Raw genomic sequence first — 21405 nt, 5'->3', positions numbered from 1 at the left:
ATTAGCACAGCACACAATAACAGTGAACATCAGTTATTCTGCGCCGAGTCCCTCAGACACATAATCCCTGTTTTTTTTTGTTTTTTTTCTTCTTTGGGCACAATTCTTTTCATTACAGTGGGACATTCATTACAGTGCCATGCTTGAAGTTTAAAGCTTAAAATCACTGGCAGACAAAAACAGACTCCCATGCATGTCTTTTCATGCGCTATCTGGACGCTCTCAATTGAAGTATTAAAGCCCACCACAGGCTGCCACATCACAGTCCTCCTCACCGCACACTACGTGGACTCCCAATTCCTCGTTAATGCCGACTCTAATGGTGAGTGGAGTAACCACGCTCATGGTGTGAACATGTGAAAACAAGCCGCCCCTGTCAGAGCCGGCTCTTCCCAGACAGACAGCATGCAGACCTGCAACCTGGTCTGCTGCTACTCTTGTGGAAAAGCCCAATTACACTGGATGGCAACACTTCCAGAGTGAACTGTTCTGCATCAAGAGACAGGACTGAGCACTATGGGGTTTCTCCCTCTCCCGCCCTCTGCCAGTCTCTCTCTCTCTCTCTCTCTCTCTTCCTCCAGAGAGAGGGAAATCTGCAGCCCTCAATGAAAATGTACAGTCTCCGTTTTCAAACACTTAAGGTCATCGAACCCTGGTTGTACACACTCCGTGTAACGATGAAATGTTGTGATAGTGTGCGTCAAAGAGAGTGTAGCGCACATGCATGAACAGGCCTCTAACCGAGTGGTAGATGATGGGGGGAGATAGTTTACGCCCGTGCATGCTTGTTGTTGCTTGTTGGCCACTGACTTCAAATCTCACATGGACACCATCTGAGTATTCAGCCGAAAACTGACGAGTCAATTTTTTAAACCTCGGCTGGGCCAATCTGCGGTGAATTTTATGTGGCACATTGTGTGCGGAGGGCTTTTGCGCATTAGTTCATATGGTTTTGATAAAGAACGCCAGAGGGTTTGTCTAAATAAAGCTTAGTGGAGATCTGGAAATCGAGAGGCGGACTTGGGTCCGCAAGTATTACAATTTTCCTCTAGTGCGCTCTGTTCTAGATACATACTGTATGGGCAAATCCAACACCAATATTTTTGCAGCAGTGTACCTTACAACTAACACAGCCCCGTTCCAACGTGGACTAGCACTCAAATGTGTCAAAGATCAGGCCAAAGGACAAGGGGAATGTGAAATGGGAGGATGTGGTACGGCCTCATTAGTGTTCAGGATGTCATTGGGTATAATCATCTAATAAGCAAACATCCTCACTTTCACCACTCCGAGAGAGAGTGAATCTACCCAAGAATTCCTCCCAGCTGGTGATTTGAAACGTCCATTAGCTGGGTTTTAGGGATGTAACGATTACCGGTGTGACGGTAAACCATGATAAAAATGTTGATGATAACAATTACCGTGTTCATTTCGAATATCATTATTATCACGGTTGATAGCCTACTACGATGTGGTAACCGCGTGTTTAATTCCTCCCAGCTTCATCCGAGCCTGCTTTAGACTCAAGCTGAAGGCAACTATGAAACAAACTTTACCTTACTAATTCTGTTGTGTAATTGATGGATTTAACCATGATTCGGATAAGGCTACACCTGCTTTTAAAGGGCGCAACATTTTCACCCCAAGACGTGCGCTGTATAATGTAGCCACTCTGCGTCTTTTTATGTAGGCCTACACGTTCACATTAAATCTAGGCTATTCCACTAACGTTATCAGGAGAATGCCGTGAAGTTTTATGTTGAGCGCTGGGTGTCACTCATTGGATAAAACAGATATACCAAACTCCAAATCAAATGTTAAGCTATAAGCAGCCAACATTTCCAACCAAGGAAAAAGTGAGCACAATGCCACGGTAACCTACCTACAGTTGGCTATGGAATGTAGTTCATTTAGGCCTACTGTAGTGTTTAGTTCAATTTCCGAAAAAAGCTACACAGCCTATGGCAAACTTTTACATCTTGAGAGAGTTCCATCAAGGTAACTATCCCGTTAGCTCACGCGTCACGTCTATCATTAATGTAGGCTACAGTAGCAGAGCTCACCAAAATCATAGAAGTTAACATTGCAAGACACTTATCTTTTCTATGATCCCAGCAATATTTTCTTTGACTTGTTAATTTTTTGAACATTAATTTTATTCAATGAAAACGGATATCCTTGAACTATGCGTGACTACTTTCTTAAAACCGAATGAAGGTTAATATAATTAGCCTACTTCACGTATCTCTTAAAGTGACAGGCTCTCAATTAGACCTACACAACATTAAAGCCATTAAAGACAAGTGTAATAGTTTAAAAATCAATATGAAGTATTCAAATTACTGAATATGTTCAGCTATAAGTAATTATGCAGATCCTAACATATTCTAAACTATTAGCAAAATATATAAAGTTTATGAATTCAAAATATGCTATAGAAACAAGACAAGCCATTTTCTGTGTGTGTTGAGCAGAGACTAGGATTGCCACTGCTGTGAATGATCGGTATCCTGCTGAAGGCAATAAGGGTTTGCTTATATTTTTAATGTAATAAACACTGTCACACTTTTTTAAACTAAAATATTTCAGCTTGTCTACACCCATCAGCGCTTTCTTAACATATTGTACACACAATTTTTAAAACCGCGATAATACCGAAAACCGTGATAATTTTGGTCACTATAACCGTGGGGTTAAATTTTCATACCGTTACATCCCTACTGGGTTTCAAGAATGAATAAAAAATAATAATCCTGCAATTCCTCAGCAATCCCATCACAGACCAGATATTTCACCGTTAAATAGCCCTAATGCATCACAACAAAAACAAACGTCATTTCACAACACTTCAGGGAATGTTCTGCAGGCCTCCTCATCCATGCCAAACACTTCAACACTGAGTCTTTTGCTACCTACTCATAAAATGATCACTTAACAAGTTCATTGCTGGCACGCAGGCATGCAGAGGGACATTCTCAGTGTCTGGTACATGACATTATCAGCACAGTAAAATGCGATAAGATAACAAAATGGATTGATTAAAAAGGTCTGTCCAACATGAAGCGAGGTATTTCCTTTGATCGCCAGCACAGTAAAACCAGCCATAAATAATGAATGCCATCGCAGTCTTTCGCGGCGCAAAAAAAAAAACTGGATTCAGGCTTGGCATTTTTTAAGAAGACATGTCTATCTCTACCGAGACACCCTATCAAATCTAATGCTTCTTTGGAATTCTCTTTTATGCCCATAACAACTTTGCAATAATAATAAGCAGGACCCTCGAGAGGTTAAAAACACACACATGCACACACACTCAACTCCAGGAAAAAGAAAACAGTTGGGAAGAATGTCCAGGGGCCTCCATGAGTTGCAACAGTTTCCTTTCATGAAAGGGGAACCTCCTTACTGGCTGGCGAGTGCCAGCCATGTTATGTCAGCATTGATGTGTATTGACTGAGAACTCCCAGAGACGACTCCCTTCCCTGGTGTCGCTCAATCAGTCAGCCTGCTTACTGTAAATGGTATTGCTGTTGCTGGCATGTGGTTAGATCCCCTCTTGGTGTCTCTCTCTCTTTCTTTCTTCCTCTTTCTAAGGCAACTGGCAACTGTAGAACTACTGCCAGCCAGCCTCTTAAATGTGGTTTTCACCTACGTAGAGTATCGTCTTTTTTGGGGTGGTAAACAAAGGCATTTGGGTGCCTTGGCTGGCAGCAAACGCTTTATCTGGGGCAAGAGCATCACACACACAGCACGTGCGAAAGGCTTTCGTGCTGTCATGGAGCCCTTTTAAGGCCATGAAGCGAGGGCCTCAGGTCGACTCACAAATAGCTCAGCCAAACAGTCACACATTCACTGGCTGCCAGCAGACACCGAGAGATTTAGGAGAGCAACACCACCCAGCATATCACAGCACAGTCTGGCACCGTATAAAATACTGCCATGGATTTATGTGTAACATTATGTAGGGTATAATGTGTAATACAACACTGCATTACATAGTAACATTCCACAACACAGTCATGTTGACTATGGAGTATATGCGTAAGTAGTTGCATAATGTATGCATTTTTTGTGAGTTTAAGTACATGATATAGTGTATTGAGTCACTATAATTGATTATAACATGTTTGTTAAACTTTTTGAGATCATATTCAGTTCATGTAGCTCATTATAACTTATTTGTAGGCTATGCCACAAAAATGAGCATACCATGACAATACTATCATGTAAGTTAATATCCTGTTCATAGAAGGCAACAGAGAAAAGAGCTCAATGGAAATCTGTTTTCCAATGCCCAGCATAGTATAATTTGTGGTTGTCTTGTTACATATAATTCATCTCTTCAGAAGGGAGAAAAAAAAAAACGCCCACACTGAAAGCACAGTAATGCTTGTCGGATAAAGGCCAACAGGCGCATTCAAAACCATTCACACGAGAACTTTCGACAACAAGGCTACGGCCAGAATAATGAGCTTGATGCAGTCACATCACACCCCCTGGGTAGAGGGGGAAGTGATTTTGTCCCCTTGCACCAGTAATCGGCTCCTCTGGAGTGGCAGGCTTGACAGCTCTCTGGTAGGAGAGACACAAATGCTTGGAAGTCCTCCACGAGCAAGTCAATTCATCACTTTGGCCACATTTGCTCAAGCCTGACCTCAGAGGCTATGTGGACAATTGTGGAGACATGATATCCAAAAAATGCTATTTCAAGCTGGGTACATGGCTACACAACCAGAATGGCTCAAAAAATAAGAAATGGAATAAGGCAGTCAGTCTCATTTGATGTGACTGACTGTGATATTTGTCTGATGACATTTGCTCTAACTGCATGGACTTATGAGACTGCAAATAAAGTAATATAATCCTGTTTTATTAACATGTTTTCCACTGAACTGTGCTTACTGATGTGGCTAACTAATTCTCCAAAACAATAGACTTTCTATCCAGTGAATTACAGCAAGCTTTCACTGTGCTTTTTTGGCTTTCCTAGAATTACGAATAACATCCCACACTTATGGTGTAATGTAAACCCAATATACTGAACTTGAAGAAGAAATAAAAAAAAAGATAGACACAAAGACAGGATGAAAGAAAGACAGCTAGAAAGAAGAAAAGAAAGAAAGAAAGAGTTTGCCTTCCTCCAACCATACACTGCCAAAAGGTGTTCTTGTTCAGATATCCAGCTAGAAATGGCTGCCAACAATTAGATTTGTCCTTGGATATCGCTTCGCTTTCCCTCGTCTCCTGTCATGGTTTGGCTGACGTCCACTGAAACTAGCCATGTCCAGGTCCAAGAAAAAAAAAACAATTGTCGACAACCACTCAAAAACTATTGGGCCCAACCCTTTTTAGGGTCTGAGAGGAATGAGCTGGATTTATGAAATGAAGCAAAGACCAAGCCTGTGTTAATGAGAAGTTCTTTGTGAAAACAAATTGCCAACTTTTTTGTGCTAATTGCTATGTAAAGTTCCAAGTTTTCCCTTCCTTTTTGTACTGCGCCCGACAATGAATTATTTTATATGAGGTGTATGTTTAAGACATTTCTCCCATGTTCTGCCAATTTCAAAAATAGCCAATTAGCAAATCCTCTTAAGGTCTGCTCACCAACACACAACACCCATGTGAAAACTCACATAAAAAACTGTGCTGCTCCAATATGACTTTTCGCATGAATGCAAGCAGCAAGCGAAAAAACACATAAACAAACGAACTTGGCAGAGAGTGACTTGAATGTCACTGTAGAGCTAGGAGGAAAACCCTCTGAAGTAGTAGAGATGTGATAGATAGTTCTACAACACTAGGCAAGCGGTGCACCGCCACTTGAGAGGAGGCAAGGGTGCCATCAGCAAGCTTTGGATAGACACCATTAGAGTGGGCAGCAATTATCTAAAATGTGTCATATTCAAAGACTTTATATTAAGTCTGGATGGATGGACACATGCCTATATTTAACTTCAATGGACATAATGTGTGAAGGGGTCACAAGTACAACAGTGAACAGATTCTCTACCTCCAGTGCAGAGATTCTCACTTGCAATCCCTACGTGAAGACTACCATGTTAGATTTGGTTATGACAATGGTCTTTAAAAGTTAACATTAACATCCTCCAGGGTATAATCATATACACAGAAATATGTCCTTAGGGAGCTGTTGCTGAAATTATTTACATATGCTGATGTTGCAGTTTCAAGAAGAGCAACACTGATGCATTGATTGGGGGGGGGGGGGGGCAATAGGCTGGTAAGTTGACCACTAAATGGGCAATTCTTGCAAGCTATTTACAAGCTCTGTCATTCATAAAGGCATTTGCAAAAACCTCACCAGTTCATCTGAGTCGTTGCAGGACACACTTAGACCCCAGACAGTTGTTTGTGGTGTAGCCCACTCACATTGACACGGAGTGACTCCACGCAAAGCAGCATTTTTTTCTTCTTCTCACAGTCACAGCCTATCCCTTCTCTGCAGTGAACTCTCGGGTTATGATGCACAGATGTAGTGGCTGAGAACGAGCGGAATGGTTTGAGTCAAAAAGAAACTGGGTGTTTCATTTGTGCCTTGAAGGTCACGTCACCTGCCATTGTGGTGGTCCCAACTGAGATAACACCTTCAGAAACACCGCTTCCTCTTCAGCACGCCTGCCACAATGTGCATGGTAACCAGCTTCCTGACACAACTTCTTCTCTGGATGACTACACAGGACCAACAAAATGTTCTCATCAAAAGTAAACTTTAGAATGAAGTTAGAAGGTATATCTCAGAGGAACAGGCTTGGATTTACAGTCTTCCAACTAAAAACAACTCATGCCATTTATCAGCATCCCCAGCAATAGGCCTACTACAAGACCTTTCGGGGTTAGAACATGACAAGTCATGCTTGAGTAGGCTACCTGACAGGCACTGATAGTAGCAGCATGGATAGGCTGCAGGACATCAGAACTACACTGTATGACAGCACTATAGAAAAGTGAACTATATGTAATAACTCATGCTATGTGAGGAGATTACTTATTTTAGCCAAGAACTTTGCAGTTAATATCTGCTGGTTGCAAGTAGACTAAATGCATGATTCTACTACCATAAGTGAATACCGGCCTGCGCACACATCATGCTCTTGGCTCTATCAGCATGCTTGGTTAATCAAAATAGCGGGAAACTGAGTGGGAAACCTTATTTGGTCGACCAAACTCTATGGAAACATTGGGAAATCTCTGAGAAAATCTCTGAGTTCTTAAATAAAAGGCAAGGTATTAGATCTATCTAAAAAAACGTTAGCCTAAAAATGCTGCTACCTCTTCACAAGGGCAGTTAGACTACTCGCAAATTAAGCCCGGCTTTTACATGCAATTTTTATCATGTAACTATTCACTGAAGATCATGGGCATCATAGCAGATGCACGGATTTTTCAGTTTGCTTTGCAAAACCCCGTTAGGCTCCATACAACTCATTTCATAAGCCCTTTCCAGTTTGTTCAGCTTTTTGTAGATATGTAGAGTAGCCTACAGTTTTTCCATTACGGCACAGGTCAGTCACATCTTATTATGAATACATTTCATGTCGCTAAAGATGCAATACACTTCCTAAGGCGATGTGCCTAATGAATCGCTTGTTACAAGAATACAGTAGCCTACCGCTCGTGAATCTTGAATCCAAGAGCATAGCATATGGGGAGAAAACTTACCCATGTCCGATCGTTGTGTTCAAGCAAGGCGTTCGGTTGGTAGTTTCAATGTATCATTTTAAATCCATCCAGTCAGGAAGCTATTATATCATTTCCACTTGAAATGACATAGCCTTATGCAATCTGTCAAACTGGACGCGGCTTCAAAACGGCGTTAAAACAGTAAAATGGCGTCAACTGAGTGCTCAAAATAGACAAAATTTAGAAACGGTCAAATGATCAAATCGACAAGTTAGCGATAATTAAACGTGCCAAGGTCCACTGCGTTGAACGAAATGCGCAATCGCTCACTGATGAACTATGCAATTTATCAAGCCAGGGTGCAAAAAGCCCTGCCGTGTTGCTGGTCAGGGACCTGCATAGCTTCCCTCTCAAATCATAGACTTGGGGGTGGATGAAACTGCTTCACTGCAGTGAAAACAAACCCGGAGAGAAACGGTGTTAGTATCCTTTAGTATCCAAAGTCCCACCGTGACGCTTCCGAATCGTCAATAGACGTAAAGATGTTGTAAAAGTGATTTCTCTAAGTAGCTTCTTTCCTCGTTTTGGTCAGTCAGAGTTCGGGATGTTTTCTCTTAAGTCCTTTACACTCCTTCTCTCGCCAGTCCCGCAGCAGTTTTTGATAATGATCTCACAGTAACATGCACTGGACGCTGATTCAAGCACAGGCACTGTGCTCAATGTCGCCTCTACCTGTCAGTGGAGGCGCACCATGCAAAGCCTAGCCTACACAACTTCAAATTCTCCTTGGACAGACGACCACTTATAACGAGTGTTTCTGTAGGCTATTAGGCTATTTCATCATGACAATTAATTACTGTAATACATCATAGACACCGAGGTTATTTGTGGCCAAATATAATTGATACAACTCATAGGCTTGGGCCCTACAGTTTTTAATTACCTTATATTTAAGATGCTATTTTTTATACCACAATGTAATATTAAAGCACCAATAATAACAGTCTTGCTGTTTCAAGTATAGGCTATCATTGGTTATTCTGAATAGGCGTTTAATTATGCAGGTCATTAGGTGTTTTGGGATTTTGTAGGCATAACTCCTTTGCGAGGAGAAATAAAGGTATTTCATTTCTTCAAAGGCAATGCCTCTGCATTTGCGTTGATATTTTCATCAGTGTGTTAGGTTTACCATACGTGAATTGAATTTTAATTAAACAGTAAGAGCTCGCATGGTTTATCTCCCCCTAGTGGAACTAGAAGTTTCACGCCTGATGGATTGACCATATTTTTACCATGTGTAAGTGTATTAATTCATGCTTTAGTCTACCTTATAAAATAATAGCATGTATCAAGACACAACTAACAGCCCATTGCAGTCACCGATAAAGACATTATGGCATATAGGAATAGGTTCATCATGACATGACAAACAATGCACTTAGATGAGCCTACTCGTATACATTTCCTTTCACATTTTCTTTTGAAAAAGGAGATGAATGAATCTGGTTCATTACTCTGCTGATATGGTGGCATTGAGGCATCTGCTTGATATACTGGACTTCTGTGTCTGTGGTCACTGGTAGAGATTCGCTCTTTTTCTCAGTAGTTGAAAAGGCTCATAACACAGAGCCAATGAAGTATTTGCCACATGGAACTGACAACAAATTCCTAACTCAAGTATGTGACAACTATACATAACATAGAAAATGGGCCTGGTACCTCAGCTCCTTTCACCTCCTTTCAAGGCAGCGATGTTTCTTTGACAATATTTTCAAAACACTGCATGGACATAACATTTTCCGAAAGCTCAGCTCATTGTTCGCCCTGTTGGCGAGGTGCCACTTGACCAGCATCAGGCGAGGTTTCCAAGAACTGTGCGATATCACAGACACACAAGCAGGTTTTTCAGGACTGAGAACGTTCACTGCCGCTGACCAAAGAGAGTGGTCTCCATAGAGACATGACTGACTTGGGCCAGTTCTGGTCCATGCTGCAATCTTGATCATCACATCTTATCTCAATGATGTGTTCTGGATGGAGTTGGCAGCTCATTGCATGCCTGCAAGGCTGATAGACTAACCTTTGTTAGAGGATCAGCCGTGTTGCTGTGCTAGTCTTACAGTCTTTGTTGTTGGATAGCCGGGCCAAAGAAGGCATTGCCAAACTGGGAGATGGCTTGGATATCATTGACATGAGAGAATATTGTTTAGACTCATTCAAAAATTTGGATGGTTCAAAAGTTCATCTTCATAAAAAAACTGGTTGGTCATCTGCCATACGGGAAGGCATTTCTGCATCCATGGCTATTGAAAGGAATGGATGATAGTAATAGTAAAACACATGGCATTATGCACTTACGTTCCGGAGAATTTAAGCCAAAATAGGCGTTGTTGGATACACTGGACCTATAGTATGTTCAATACACATTGATTTAAACAATAGTCAATAGACACCTTTGCATGTTAAGAACTGAGTTGTTGACCAAAGTCATGGTGTGAATTTGAGATTATGCACTTCTCAAGTGTTCTCAAATTTGCCTCAATGACATGATACCTGTCTGGTCAAGGAGTGTATAACACTTTTATAACTTTAAATTGAATTGTAATAAACGGTACAGCATGTGATGCTTGACTCGAAGTGCAAAACTTGTGCCATGAGCTATGGATATTTTTTCGATGGAGTTGAAATAATTGACACTAGGCATCCTGATCTGAAGTGTTTTAGCGAAACATTTGACATCAGAACATTTCTGCCAATTAATACAAAAAATAAAGAAAGAATGGCTTACTGAAATGCTTCTCATGTTCCCATGAAAAAGCAATATGAAAGAAGTTGTCATTACAATAATTGTTCTAACTATTCACAATTATGTAAAGTTTTTCATGTGTTGTAGCACTCATATGAAACAACTTACCCTTCAGAAAGTTTCGTACCATCCCAGTTAAATCAAGACCACAATAATCTAATGTCTGATGTTCTCTCCACAACATCTGGCAGGAATGAACAAAACAAGACAACAAGTGTTAGGCTTATTACTAATGATGCGAGTAAATGGAAAAGGAAGTAAGTGAAATAATTAGAGATTATAATGAAAGCTCTCTTTAACTGAAGCCTTTTTTTAGATATTGGTTCTTTCTGATGAGATAAATGAAGAGATTACTACTCCTAGCTAGATGGTCAAAACGAAAGACAGAGCCCTGACATTCAGAAGAAAAAAAACTGAGAAAGGTGCATAACCCAGATTTGAGACTTTCAGTGCATGGCTTTTAGTTCTCTGCTCCCTCTTTTTGTATTTGCAAGTATATGTTAATGCACACAAAGCACTGTTGCAACATCATATCTTTTTATTTTTTAAATCTAGAACTGGGGCATAAACTAAATCCAATCCAAATGGTTGTGTTGATCTCTGGTATGCGTACATCCCACTTAGTTTCATTAACTAGAATAGCTCATTTTGTTGAAGATCTGGTTGATCTCTTCTGCATCTAGCCCACAACGTGGGAAGGAGGATCTCGAATCATTCTCTTGCCTCTCTAGGCTGTGCACAGTGCCGGATTGACGTGTCATTTTTTTATATTTCTGTATTCGCAGTCTTACTCATCAAATGGCCCGGAGCTGCACCTCCTCACTGTCAAAACCTGGGTTGAGAGATGAATCATCCAGTGTTCCAGGAGAGTGAAAAATGAAACATATGGTCAGTGAGTAGTACCCATGCAGTTACCCATGCATGTGCTTGTACGAGGAGATAATAGCTGTTTGCAAAACTGCACATTTTTCAAAAGAAGTTCAGAACAATACTGTTCAGCTAATGACACCTAATTACTTTTTATATCCGTCAGTGTGTTGTTGAGCTCGAATCTTCACTCATCTGGATTTCTGGCTCTCTGTGATACATATTTTGCAGTGCCTTACCCATTTGGCTACATTTAAAATACCACATGCATGCAGAATGATTGCCAATGTGAACCACAATAAGATCCCACCCTTAAGAAGCTCACCGCTCCTGAAGCAATGTAGCCAACCTAAAAAGTGCACACTCTTTACAAAATGATGACCTTTGTCAAATCGAATCAGAATAGCAATACTTTATTTCATCAGACGTTTTTATCCTGGTGACAGTAAATCCTCATGGTTCATGATGGAATGGTCCTCGGACCGATAGATTCATGGGCTAATTTCAGCAGGATGTCAGTGTCTCTTTCTCCCCACAAATGGTGATGGATACTTTTCGTCTACACTGGTATGACTGGGAAACAAAGTTTAAAATATCAAAATGATTATGCCAGAGAAATGACTGATGGGCCTAGAGTTCACTTTGAGTGTTTCCCCTTTCGCAGCTGTGCTTTCCTGTTTGATGGTAGCATAAAGGCCCAGGGGATTTCTTCTGTACACTTGTATTTATTCTCTTTACTTTTGGCACTTTGGAGGAGAGGGCACAGGTACATTCATTTTAAACACAGATGCAGCTGCAGCTGACTTTGAAGTCAAGCCAGGATGAATTTATGGAAACAGCAATGTGCTAACAGCATGTCTAATAATGTGATCCAAAACGGAAGTCATAATGAAAGAAAGGTTCCCATGCTCCATAGATACACCTCTGTAACTAAGGTTGAATAAACAATAGGTCAAAATTCTGTCTTTTACATTTAACAAAGGTGTGAGAAACTGCAATTGATATAAGTGTGCACATGTGTTAACAGTTCACAGCCTTACTTGCTTATAATAGTGTGTAAGGGGCACTGTTTTGGCTGGATTGTTACTGTTGGGAACTTCTTTATTTGAGTTTGGACAGCACAGTGCAGGTTCAGCAACAGTTAAGAAAATGTTTCTGATGGGGTTAGCGAGCAAAACCACAAATGTGTTTATCAAAGTCACAGGAAGTGGGCGTTTTATAAGAAAAGAAACTGAGCCAACCACTTCCTGTTGAAGTGGGAAACATTTGATGGCGTTACAAAGTGTACAGTAAACAAGTAAAGGCATAGAAAGGTGCAGAGGGAAATATGGTTTGGGCTTTTGCCCTAGTTTGCGACAATATTTCATGACACAGTTGATGTGGAGCCTTGATTTTTTTGGAATTCATGATAATTATTCATGCATACAGATACAACTGAAAATTGTTGCTCAAAACCTCAGACGTTACTGCTTGCAAAACCTTGAGCTTTTAGTTTCTATGGGATATTGTTATTAATAAGTAAAAATGCACCAGTGTCAGACTTAAGTACTGGTTACTAATTTTACAATATTATGTAAAAGTTGACTTTACCTAAAATTATATTGTCTTGCTCAAATGGCCAGTTATTCAATAATAACTTTAATTTCAGTGATGTGGATCTGATCAACACTTACACTTACTTAAGTTTTGGTTTGAAGTGGCACTTGTTTTGAAGTTAATTCATCCATAGGGAATTTGACATTCACAGATGGTCAGAAACAAAAGACAAAATTGAACAAAGACACTCTATGCCATTCACACAAACCATGTTTGATGGAAAACATCTCCAATGGTTTGTTGGAGCCTGTGGTTGGATTAATAGGCAGTTGGCCCTTGGGTCCAACAGGCGGTTAGATGACAGTACAAAGGCTCTGCAAAACAGGAAAGGACAGGATTCAAACAGATAGATCCAGCCCATGAAGCAGAAAGCCATACTGCCAAGCCACTGACAACTCGAAATGAAAAATATTTCAGGTCAAAATAATGACATTTTCTTTGCTGATGAAGTGCAGCAAATGCATGCTCTTCAGGATAGGCCTACCAGTGATAAAGTAGGGCAATAGTTAACGATTATTGACGAGGGCAGGCATGCAAATGCATGTTTGTTTTAGCAAAATACAACATGCAAAATAACAGTGTGGGTGTGCTTGATCTGGTTTCGGGGAGAAGGAATACAACTCCTATCACCTTCATATGTTTTCACCTCTGTCAAGATGGAAAGATGTTTATGAGATAAAAAGCAAAGGGTTATGTAACTCTTCGTAGGCAATAGGCGTTATCTCACTACATAACATGCGTTGCAGAGCTCAAACTTGAACAGATAAGAGTTTGACATGAACATAGTAGGCTATAGTAAAATTGGTCGCTTAAGTTCATTGAAAAAAGTTATGGAGCATTCTTTGGCTAATGAACAGAAGTGACTGGTTGACTTGCTGCCAAGATTTTGTCTTGTAGTATAGCTATTCATTAAAGTATGACTTTAGTGTATTGTGAAGTGTATTTTTCTATTTAAGGAAATGAGTCAATCATTTTGTAAATGCTAGAATAGCCTGACACCTTAACTCCATGTTCAAATGTTAGCCCTACAGTGTGAACTGAAAAGAAAGGAGACTATTTCCACTCCACTTTTAAAGTATTGGTTTGAGTGGGCAGAAGGGGGCCTCTGCGACCTCATCTGTGTAGTCATATGGTATGATTTCAGACTGTGAAAAATACCAATAAAAAAACTAAAGCAACCAGTAGCCTAGCCTACTACTTAAAATAGGGGTGTAGGCCTACCCCGTTTAAAAATCCACTAAGACTAGCATACTTAAAATGCTAGCTTGCCATTAAAAACTGATGCACTTAAGTAGGCTACTCTATCCATTCACACAGGCCTATGTCACATGACAATGCTGTGCTTTATAAATTCTTATCTGGTCAAAATGTATAATGATAAAACGTAAGATATAATTTAGCCCTGGAATATTGACAACGCTGTTTGATCAGCGGTGGGAGACCGTGAATTTATCTGCATTAAATCAAACAGCTTACCCACTGACGAGTTGGACCAAACCTTCTTCACACAAGGTCATTTCAGTTTAACAGCCAACGCCAAGTCCAGATCTACCCCCCTCTCAATAAAACCACTAGATGGTGATGTTGTTCAAACATTGTCGAAGTTCGTGTTTATTTATTTCTTGAACCGGAAGTTATTGAGAATGACCTTTTAATAACCAGGAAGTTAGTTTCAGGCAGTTTAAAATACGAACATGGCGATGGACGTGAAATCAAGATCCAAGCGTTATGAAAAACTGGCATTTCTTGGAGAAGGACAGGTATTGCACGACATTGTTGCACATGTACCCATAGCACTGCATTCCTTGGCTCATTCTTCCCGAAGCTAGCGTTAGCCATGTCCTAGAGACAACAGTCAGGTTTTCAATAAACCAAGACAATACTGTTGCTATGTGAAACTGTAGTCAACTTGGATGGCTACATTAGTCTAGATCATTAACATACACTACACGTTTTTAGATTGTAGCGCGGGCTATTCTACAATACGTATCCCCTACCACCTCGTCACAGAACAGGGTGTTTATAGTTGATAAGGGGTTAGCTGCTTTATTCATGTAGAATGGATGCTTCTCGTTTGCTAGTTGAAGTTTAGCCTACATGAATTTGAGCTTGATGATGTTGGAAGTTGATGGGTAATTAATTATGTCCAATTTGGATATCGATATAACTCTATTCTTACTTTCTCTTTAAATCTAGTACATCTTTAAATGTTGCACATTCTTTCTGAATTTTGAATTATGTAGAATTAATATGAGTGTTTCTTTCTTGTTTGTCTGTTTGTTTTAGTTTGCCACAGTCTACAAAGCCAGAGATAAAACAACAAATGCCATAGTGGCGATCAAAAAAGTAAGGTTGTTTATGCTTGGGAAGGCTTGATATGGGCAATCTATGCCAACGATGTTTTGACTTAATAACACTAAATAGTGAATTGTCAGTACTCCAGTATAACACTAATATCTATCAGCAATTTCTGATTATTTTAGTCTCATGTTTATTTCCCTCCTAGATCAAAGTTGGGCACAGAACAGAAGCAAAAGATGGTATGTAAACTCAGTACTCATTAGCAGCATCACTGACCTGGTAGCCTATTAAGTACAAGAATATTTGCAATGGTCAGTGACTCTCTGAAACCTAAAACTGTTATAAGTGATATTTTAAGATCCTTACATGTACATCCATGCATACTTGGCAGTATTACTAATTCTTACTAAGCAAGTCGGATGCATCGTATTCACAACAACAAGTGTCAGTTCCTGTTAAAGTGACTGCTTGGATGGACAGTAGACTATAAAGAAGTCTGTGGGGATGTAAAAGCCTTGCCTTATTCTTGATTCATGTTTTCTTTCAGGTATTAACCGGACAGCCCTTCGAGAGATTAAGCTGTTACAGGAATTGAGTCACCCAAACATTATAGGTGTATGTGAATTTTTTTTCAGATATTTGCAGTCAGCTCAGTCTGAGATTTTAAAGTCTGTGTGGAATGCAAATCTATAGATGCTGCTTTCCAAGGTAGTAAGCATGTAACTGTGGATGTGGAGTGTTTTTTGATTGGGTGGTTTTGGTTACATAGCATGCTGCTCTGTGGCATTACACATGACGGGCATTATGTATAATTCTATATTTTTGTTGTTGTTGTTGTTGTTGTTGTTGTTTTGTTCTTGAATTCCACAGCTATTAGATGCGTTTGGGCACAAGTCTAACATCAGTTTGGTGTTTGATTACATGGAAACAGATCTGGAGGTAAGCGATTGTAATTACTCTACAATATGTATAATTGTGTTGATATGATGTCCTAATATGAAGAGCATATATCTGTCATACATGTTGATTTCTGTGCGAGATGCATCTTTTTCTGATGATTGTGTTTGTGTAATTGAATACTGGTGGTAAATTGTAGATTGTATAATGTGAAATGGATCTTTGATTAGGTTCATGACTATGAGACTAATTAGACCATACATTAAAAGAAAAATGTTTGCTTTTTCTTGTTTATCTTATTCTTAGTATCACATCAAGATCACACACACACAAGATCAAGCTGAAACCACACTATTGCTCATAGGGATGTGATAGATTTGTCCTACTAAAATGATAGAGTAGTGGCCCTCTACATTTCCTTATGTGTGCAGTTTGTGATGGTCTGTCATGTCAGTACATATGCTGTGCTTCAGATAATAACCTATTTAGAGAAGGCCCTTGTAGCTGGATTTGTGTGATATCACCCTAACCATAAGATCCCTTGGGAAGGAAAACATAAGAAGGCACTTAGGAAAATTACATCACTTCCATAAAGCCCTAGCAAATATCAATTTGCATGGCTATGTTTTTTTTATTTTTTTTTTAAAGAAACATTTGAATCATATCTGACCCAATGTGTTGCATTGCTGCCATCCTGCATTGTGGTATCTGAGAGCTGGAAATGCAGGATTGTTTATCTCTCCAACAGAGTGTTCTTGCGTTATTTTTAATCTCTTGTGGTTATGCAGTCATAATGTGCCTCATTATGGGCTTGAATAGGTTATTAAGAGGAGGGGATAAAACTTTAATGTGAATCCTTTATAGGAACTAGGTGTAACATGCGTTATATCTTTCTGTTCACTACTTGGTGTTGCTGGTGAGGCAGGGAGAATGTGGCGATGTAAGGAAAAATCTAGTTTTATATCTGGTGTATTCTTTAAAAGCACCTTATTAAATGGCATCATCTAGCCTATTGAGGCTTTTGGTCATGTTTGTTGTGTCTTAGTATTCGTTAATCGTATCTTAACATGATATTTTTCTGTTGTTTTTTACTGTTCTTCTTCTTAACAGGTGATCATAAAAGACACTAGCCTCGTATTAACCCCAGCCAACATTAAAGCCTACATACTGATGACACTTCAGGGATTGGAATACATGCACCGGCACTGGATCTTACACAGGGTAAGGTGGTGTCATAGGATGCACTCTAGGCTACAGTGGGTCTTACACAGGGTAAGGTGGTGTCATAGGATGCACTCTAGACTACAGTGGGTCTTACACAGGGTAAGGTGGTGTCAAAGGCTGCACTGTAAGGTCTGGTAGTGATAGCATTGGTCACATGGTCATAGAAGTCAATGCAAAAGTCATGGAAAAAAGTCAAGGTCAGCAGAGAGTGAGTTTATGGTACTTATTTCTGTGAGAAGTGGCCCATATTACAATTCATGATCAAAAGGAGAACAAAGTGGCATATGGAAAGTCAGTTCAAGTGCCTTTGACGCAGAGGAACAACACAGTGGTTACAGTATCTCCACGTGATGAAGGGTGGGGGTGGGGAGATTATATTGAAACAAACGAAGATAAAGTGCAACTTACAATCAAACTGTTATGCCTGATAAAAGATACCAAGGTCTTTATGTTTTTCTCAAAGTATCTGTAGAAGGAAATAGTTTATCATTGTTATTGTCAAACATTGCAGATGGCATTTGGCTACCCATAATATTGACTGGTTAATACAACATCCAGATAAAGTGGACATGTTTTGTCTCAGCTGAAAAAAGGGAATGTCCATCTAATTGACCATAGGTATAAGGATCCCATGAAAGACACCCTACAATAATGCTTTGGTTGGATTCATGATGATAGATCTAATATGATATTGAAGAATGCAATTTGTTTTTGTTTGATTTCAAATAGGATTTAAAGCCAAATAACTTGTTGCTAGATGAAAATGGGGTCCTGAAACTTGCTGACTTTGGATTGGCAAAAGCTTTTGGAAGTCCAAACAGGATCTACACACATCAAGTTGTTACACGGTACTGTGTCTTTTTAGTTCATTCTACCATATACTGACTTTGCTGCTGTCCAGCAATTACAACTGTACATTTTTCTTTATTTAAGAAAAGACTGATGGCAGAAGTTTTGTATGATCTTTTCATTTCAGGTGGTACCGTGCTCCTGAGCTTCTCTTTGGCGCCAGGATGTATGGCGTTGGTGTGGATATGTGGGCAGTGGGCTGTATACTTGCTGAGTTGCTCCTCAGGGTAAGATCATATTATATGGGCTCATGTTTCTAGAGTGGCATGCTAAGCTTTTCTCAACTCTTGGTGAGCCATGGGAATTGAAGCCATGTCCTGTGTTGCCCATAGCAACCCTTATCTATTGAGATACAGGAACATGTTGAGACTTTCAAGTAAAAAAAGAAAAAAAGACACATTTTAATGTACATTCTGTCCATTTTTGCTTTCAGTTACCATTCTTAGCAGGAGACTCAGACCTAGATCAGCTGACCAAAATATTTGAAGCTTTGGGAACACCAACAGAAGAAACATGGCCTGTAAGTTTTATCAATAGCAGTTTGACTGTTAGACCTAAAATACCAAAGATATCAGATTTATTATTACCTCTGCCAAGGAGGTTATGTTTTCATCGTGGACTGGCATATGTTTGTCTGTTTGTTTGTCTGTTTGTCTGTCTGTCTGTCTGTCTGTCTGTCTGTCTGTCTGTCTGTCTGTCTGTCTGTCTGTTAGCAAGATAACTAAAAAAGTAATGGATGGATTTCGATGAAATTGTCAGACATGACCCAAGGAAGAAACTATTACATTTTGGGAGTGATCCGTAACACCGTCGGGATTCCGGAGGCGATTATGTGTTTCGCTTAGTGGTGTAATGGCATGGTATGGCCACGTGGTGGCAATCATAATAGTTTAGGTTCAAATGTTTGACAACCTAGGAAGAACAATACAAGCAGAGGTCTGCGCTCTCTGAGTGCTTTTCTAGTTTATTGATTGATTTATTGATTTACTTATTATTATATTTTATTTTATTTTACTGACACCAAAGTAACGGTCATTTTATCATCTTTCAAAAGTGGATCATGTCACGTAATTTGATTTCGTCAGTAGATCTTTCAGTGGAAAAGAATGCAGTAAGACTCTAGTTTGGTCATTTTGCAGGGTGATGATTACAAACACCTGTTTCAAAGCATGTGGTTACAATTTCCAAATTCTATAACTTCAGTTTTATTGAGTTAGTAAAGTATCACAGCTTGCCCCTGACACCCCCCCACCTCCCATCCATTAAGTAAGGTAATTCACCAGGGTCATTTTCAGTAAAGTTTGCTCTCATAGTATATCAATCGATATGCCTTTGTGTTTGTTTGCTTGTAAAGGGGATGACCAACCTCCCTGACTACGTGTCATTTAAGTTATTCCCTGGAACTCCTCTTGAGCATATATTCAGCGCAGCTGGGGACGACCTTCTGGAGCTGCTGCAGGGATTATTCACCTTTAACCCCTCTACCCGACTCACAGCGACACAGGTCAGATATCCTGAGACATCCAGCTTTCCTGGCTTGACACTACGATTCTAAACATTCCTTGCTAATGCCACAAAGTGCTAAGAAACCAGCACATAAGCTCCTTAAATCCACCTTGTAAAATTCTGGGGGGATAATGCATAAAGCATTCTGGGCTGTTAAACAGGTGTTTATCAGTGGTGGTGAGTTGCCTCCTACATTTTTTTCTGCTTTTCCCAATCCAGTTGAAATGTAAGTAATCTAATGCCTAGAGACAGTCCTGAAAACTCACTCTAATCCCTGTCTTTTGTCCATGCAGGCCCTTAAGACGAGGTATTTCAGCAACAGGCCAGGACCAACCCCGGGGCCTCAGCTTCCACGACCAAATTGCTCAACAGAAGTTCTAAAAGAAAAGGAGAATCTCGTTTTAGGGACCAAACGAAAGCGTGATGCCATATCGGAGGGTTAGTCTACAATTTGTATCACTGCTATTCTGCACAACTTTGACTGAGGCTGTATCATTTGTTGAGATATGTCTAACAGATACCTATGTTGCCCTTTTGTATTGTACTGATGTTGTCTAGCTACCTTTTTACATTTTGTGGAGAAGACTGCAAGTGAACTGCAAATTCTTCATGAAAGTCTGTCAGACAAGGCAATTGGGTCATACATGGATGTGTGTTTTGAACCTTATATAATTATTCTGACTTAACTGTTTTATTTCAGGGACTGTGTCCAAGAAATTGGTTTTTTGAGCGAGACAGTGGAACAGATAGCCCACTGTCTGAGGCAGAGGCTCATGACACATTTCCACGATTATGTTCCTTGGTTTGGGGAATTCAGGAGCCTCTACACAAAAGTTTGATGACTGAGCCTGTAAAATGGAATGTGAAGTGTGTTGGTCTGCTGAAACGAGTGGTGATGTGTATTTTTGTTTTCAAATTTAATTATTTTATTTTTGTAGATGTTTTGTATATGCTTTGCATAATTAAATTATGACTAATTTGTCTTGCTTTGTTGTTTTATTTTGTGTGTTAAATCTCCATTGTGCTGACTAAAAGTGTACTAAATGACTGATTGTTGTGAAAATATAGGTTACAAAGAAGTACGGGGAAAAAATTCAAATCACTGCTCTGTCATTTGAACGTAAACACACTAATGTGTAGCTTATAGGTTACATGGCACATTTGTTGTAAGATGTGCACCATGTCGTGTAATTCGTTTAGATATGTGATGTAAGTCATGAAGAAATATAGAAAACAGCGTTCCGTGTCATGTCGGTTTGTCCTTTACAACATTAGGAGGATCAGACCTTATCTGACACAAGATTCCACAAGATTTCTTATACAGGCCATGATTACCTCCCAGCTGGACTATTGTAATTCACGTTCTAAGTCTTCCTTACACTGACAGAGACAAGATTTGGGAAAGATTCTTGAAAGATTGTGGTCTTTTAACTAATGCCCCTCATTCAAGCTTTACTCAAAAGACTTTTCAAGAATCTTTCCCAAATCTTGTCAAAGTCTGTCAGTGTAAGGTAGGCTTTAGATTCTTATATAGTAAGATTGTTACAACTGATTCAGAATGCTGCAGCATGCCTGGTCCTCAGTCAGCCAAGAGGACACATGCATGGGTGGGTTAATGAAGCACCATGGAGTCTACATTCATAATCAATGTGCTTGATTTTATACACATGTGGAACGAGACCTGATGAAACCCATGAATAGTGACCAGAAATACATTT

At 39.8% G+C, this 21405-nt stretch overlaps 2 protein-coding genes across 3 annotated transcripts in view; one reads left to right on the top strand and one right to left on the bottom strand.

Moving 5' to 3' along the window:
- Positions 1-8250, bottom strand: part of setbp1 (SET binding protein 1) — a 47113-nt gene extending 38863 nt beyond the window's left edge. For both annotated transcript variants that reach the window (XM_062542910.1, XM_062542911.1), the window contains exon 1: positions 7681-8250. The gene's annotated coding sequence lies outside the window, so the exon portion shown is untranslated. The remainder of the gene's footprint in view (positions 1-7680) is intronic.
- A 6319-nt stretch (positions 8251-14569) lies between these two features.
- On the top strand, positions 14570-20669 carry cdk7 (cyclin-dependent kinase 7). The gene is made up of 12 exons (XM_062544016.1): positions 14570-14670; positions 15197-15256; positions 15417-15450; positions 15759-15826; positions 16082-16150; positions 17219-17329; positions 18062-18180; positions 18309-18408; positions 18615-18701; positions 19536-19685; positions 19981-20125; positions 20388-20669. Exons 1-12 carry the CDS (start codon positions 14605-14607, stop codon positions 20414-20416), a joined length of 1038 nt encoding a protein of 345 aa, XP_062400000.1. The 5' UTR covers positions 14570-14604; the 3' UTR covers positions 20417-20669.
- Positions 20670-21405: the final 736 nt, after the last annotated feature.

This window comes from Sardina pilchardus, chromosome 8 (assembly GCF_963854185.1).
Source record: "Sardina pilchardus chromosome 8, fSarPil1.1, whole genome shotgun sequence".
Classification (NCBI taxonomy): Eukaryota; Metazoa; Chordata; class Actinopteri; order Clupeiformes; family Clupeidae; genus Sardina; species Sardina pilchardus.
The sequence above is the reverse complement of the archived record's forward strand: the minus strand, read 5'-3'. Positions and strand labels throughout refer to the sequence as shown.

Excerpts from the sequence above, each read along its gene's own strand:
- cdk7 (XM_062544016.1), top strand. The coding sequence starts at position 14,605 with ATGGCGATGGACGTGAAATCAAGATCCAAGCGTTATGAAAAACTGGCA. Across the intron at positions 15,827-16,081 it reads GTCACCCAAACATTATAGGT|CTATTAGATGCGTTTGGGCA; the intron begins GTATGTGAATTT and ends TGAATTCCACAG. Across the intron at positions 18,702-19,535 it reads CAACAGAAGAAACATGGCCT|GGGATGACCAACCTCCCTGA; the intron begins GTAAGTTTTATC and ends TTGCTTGTAAAG.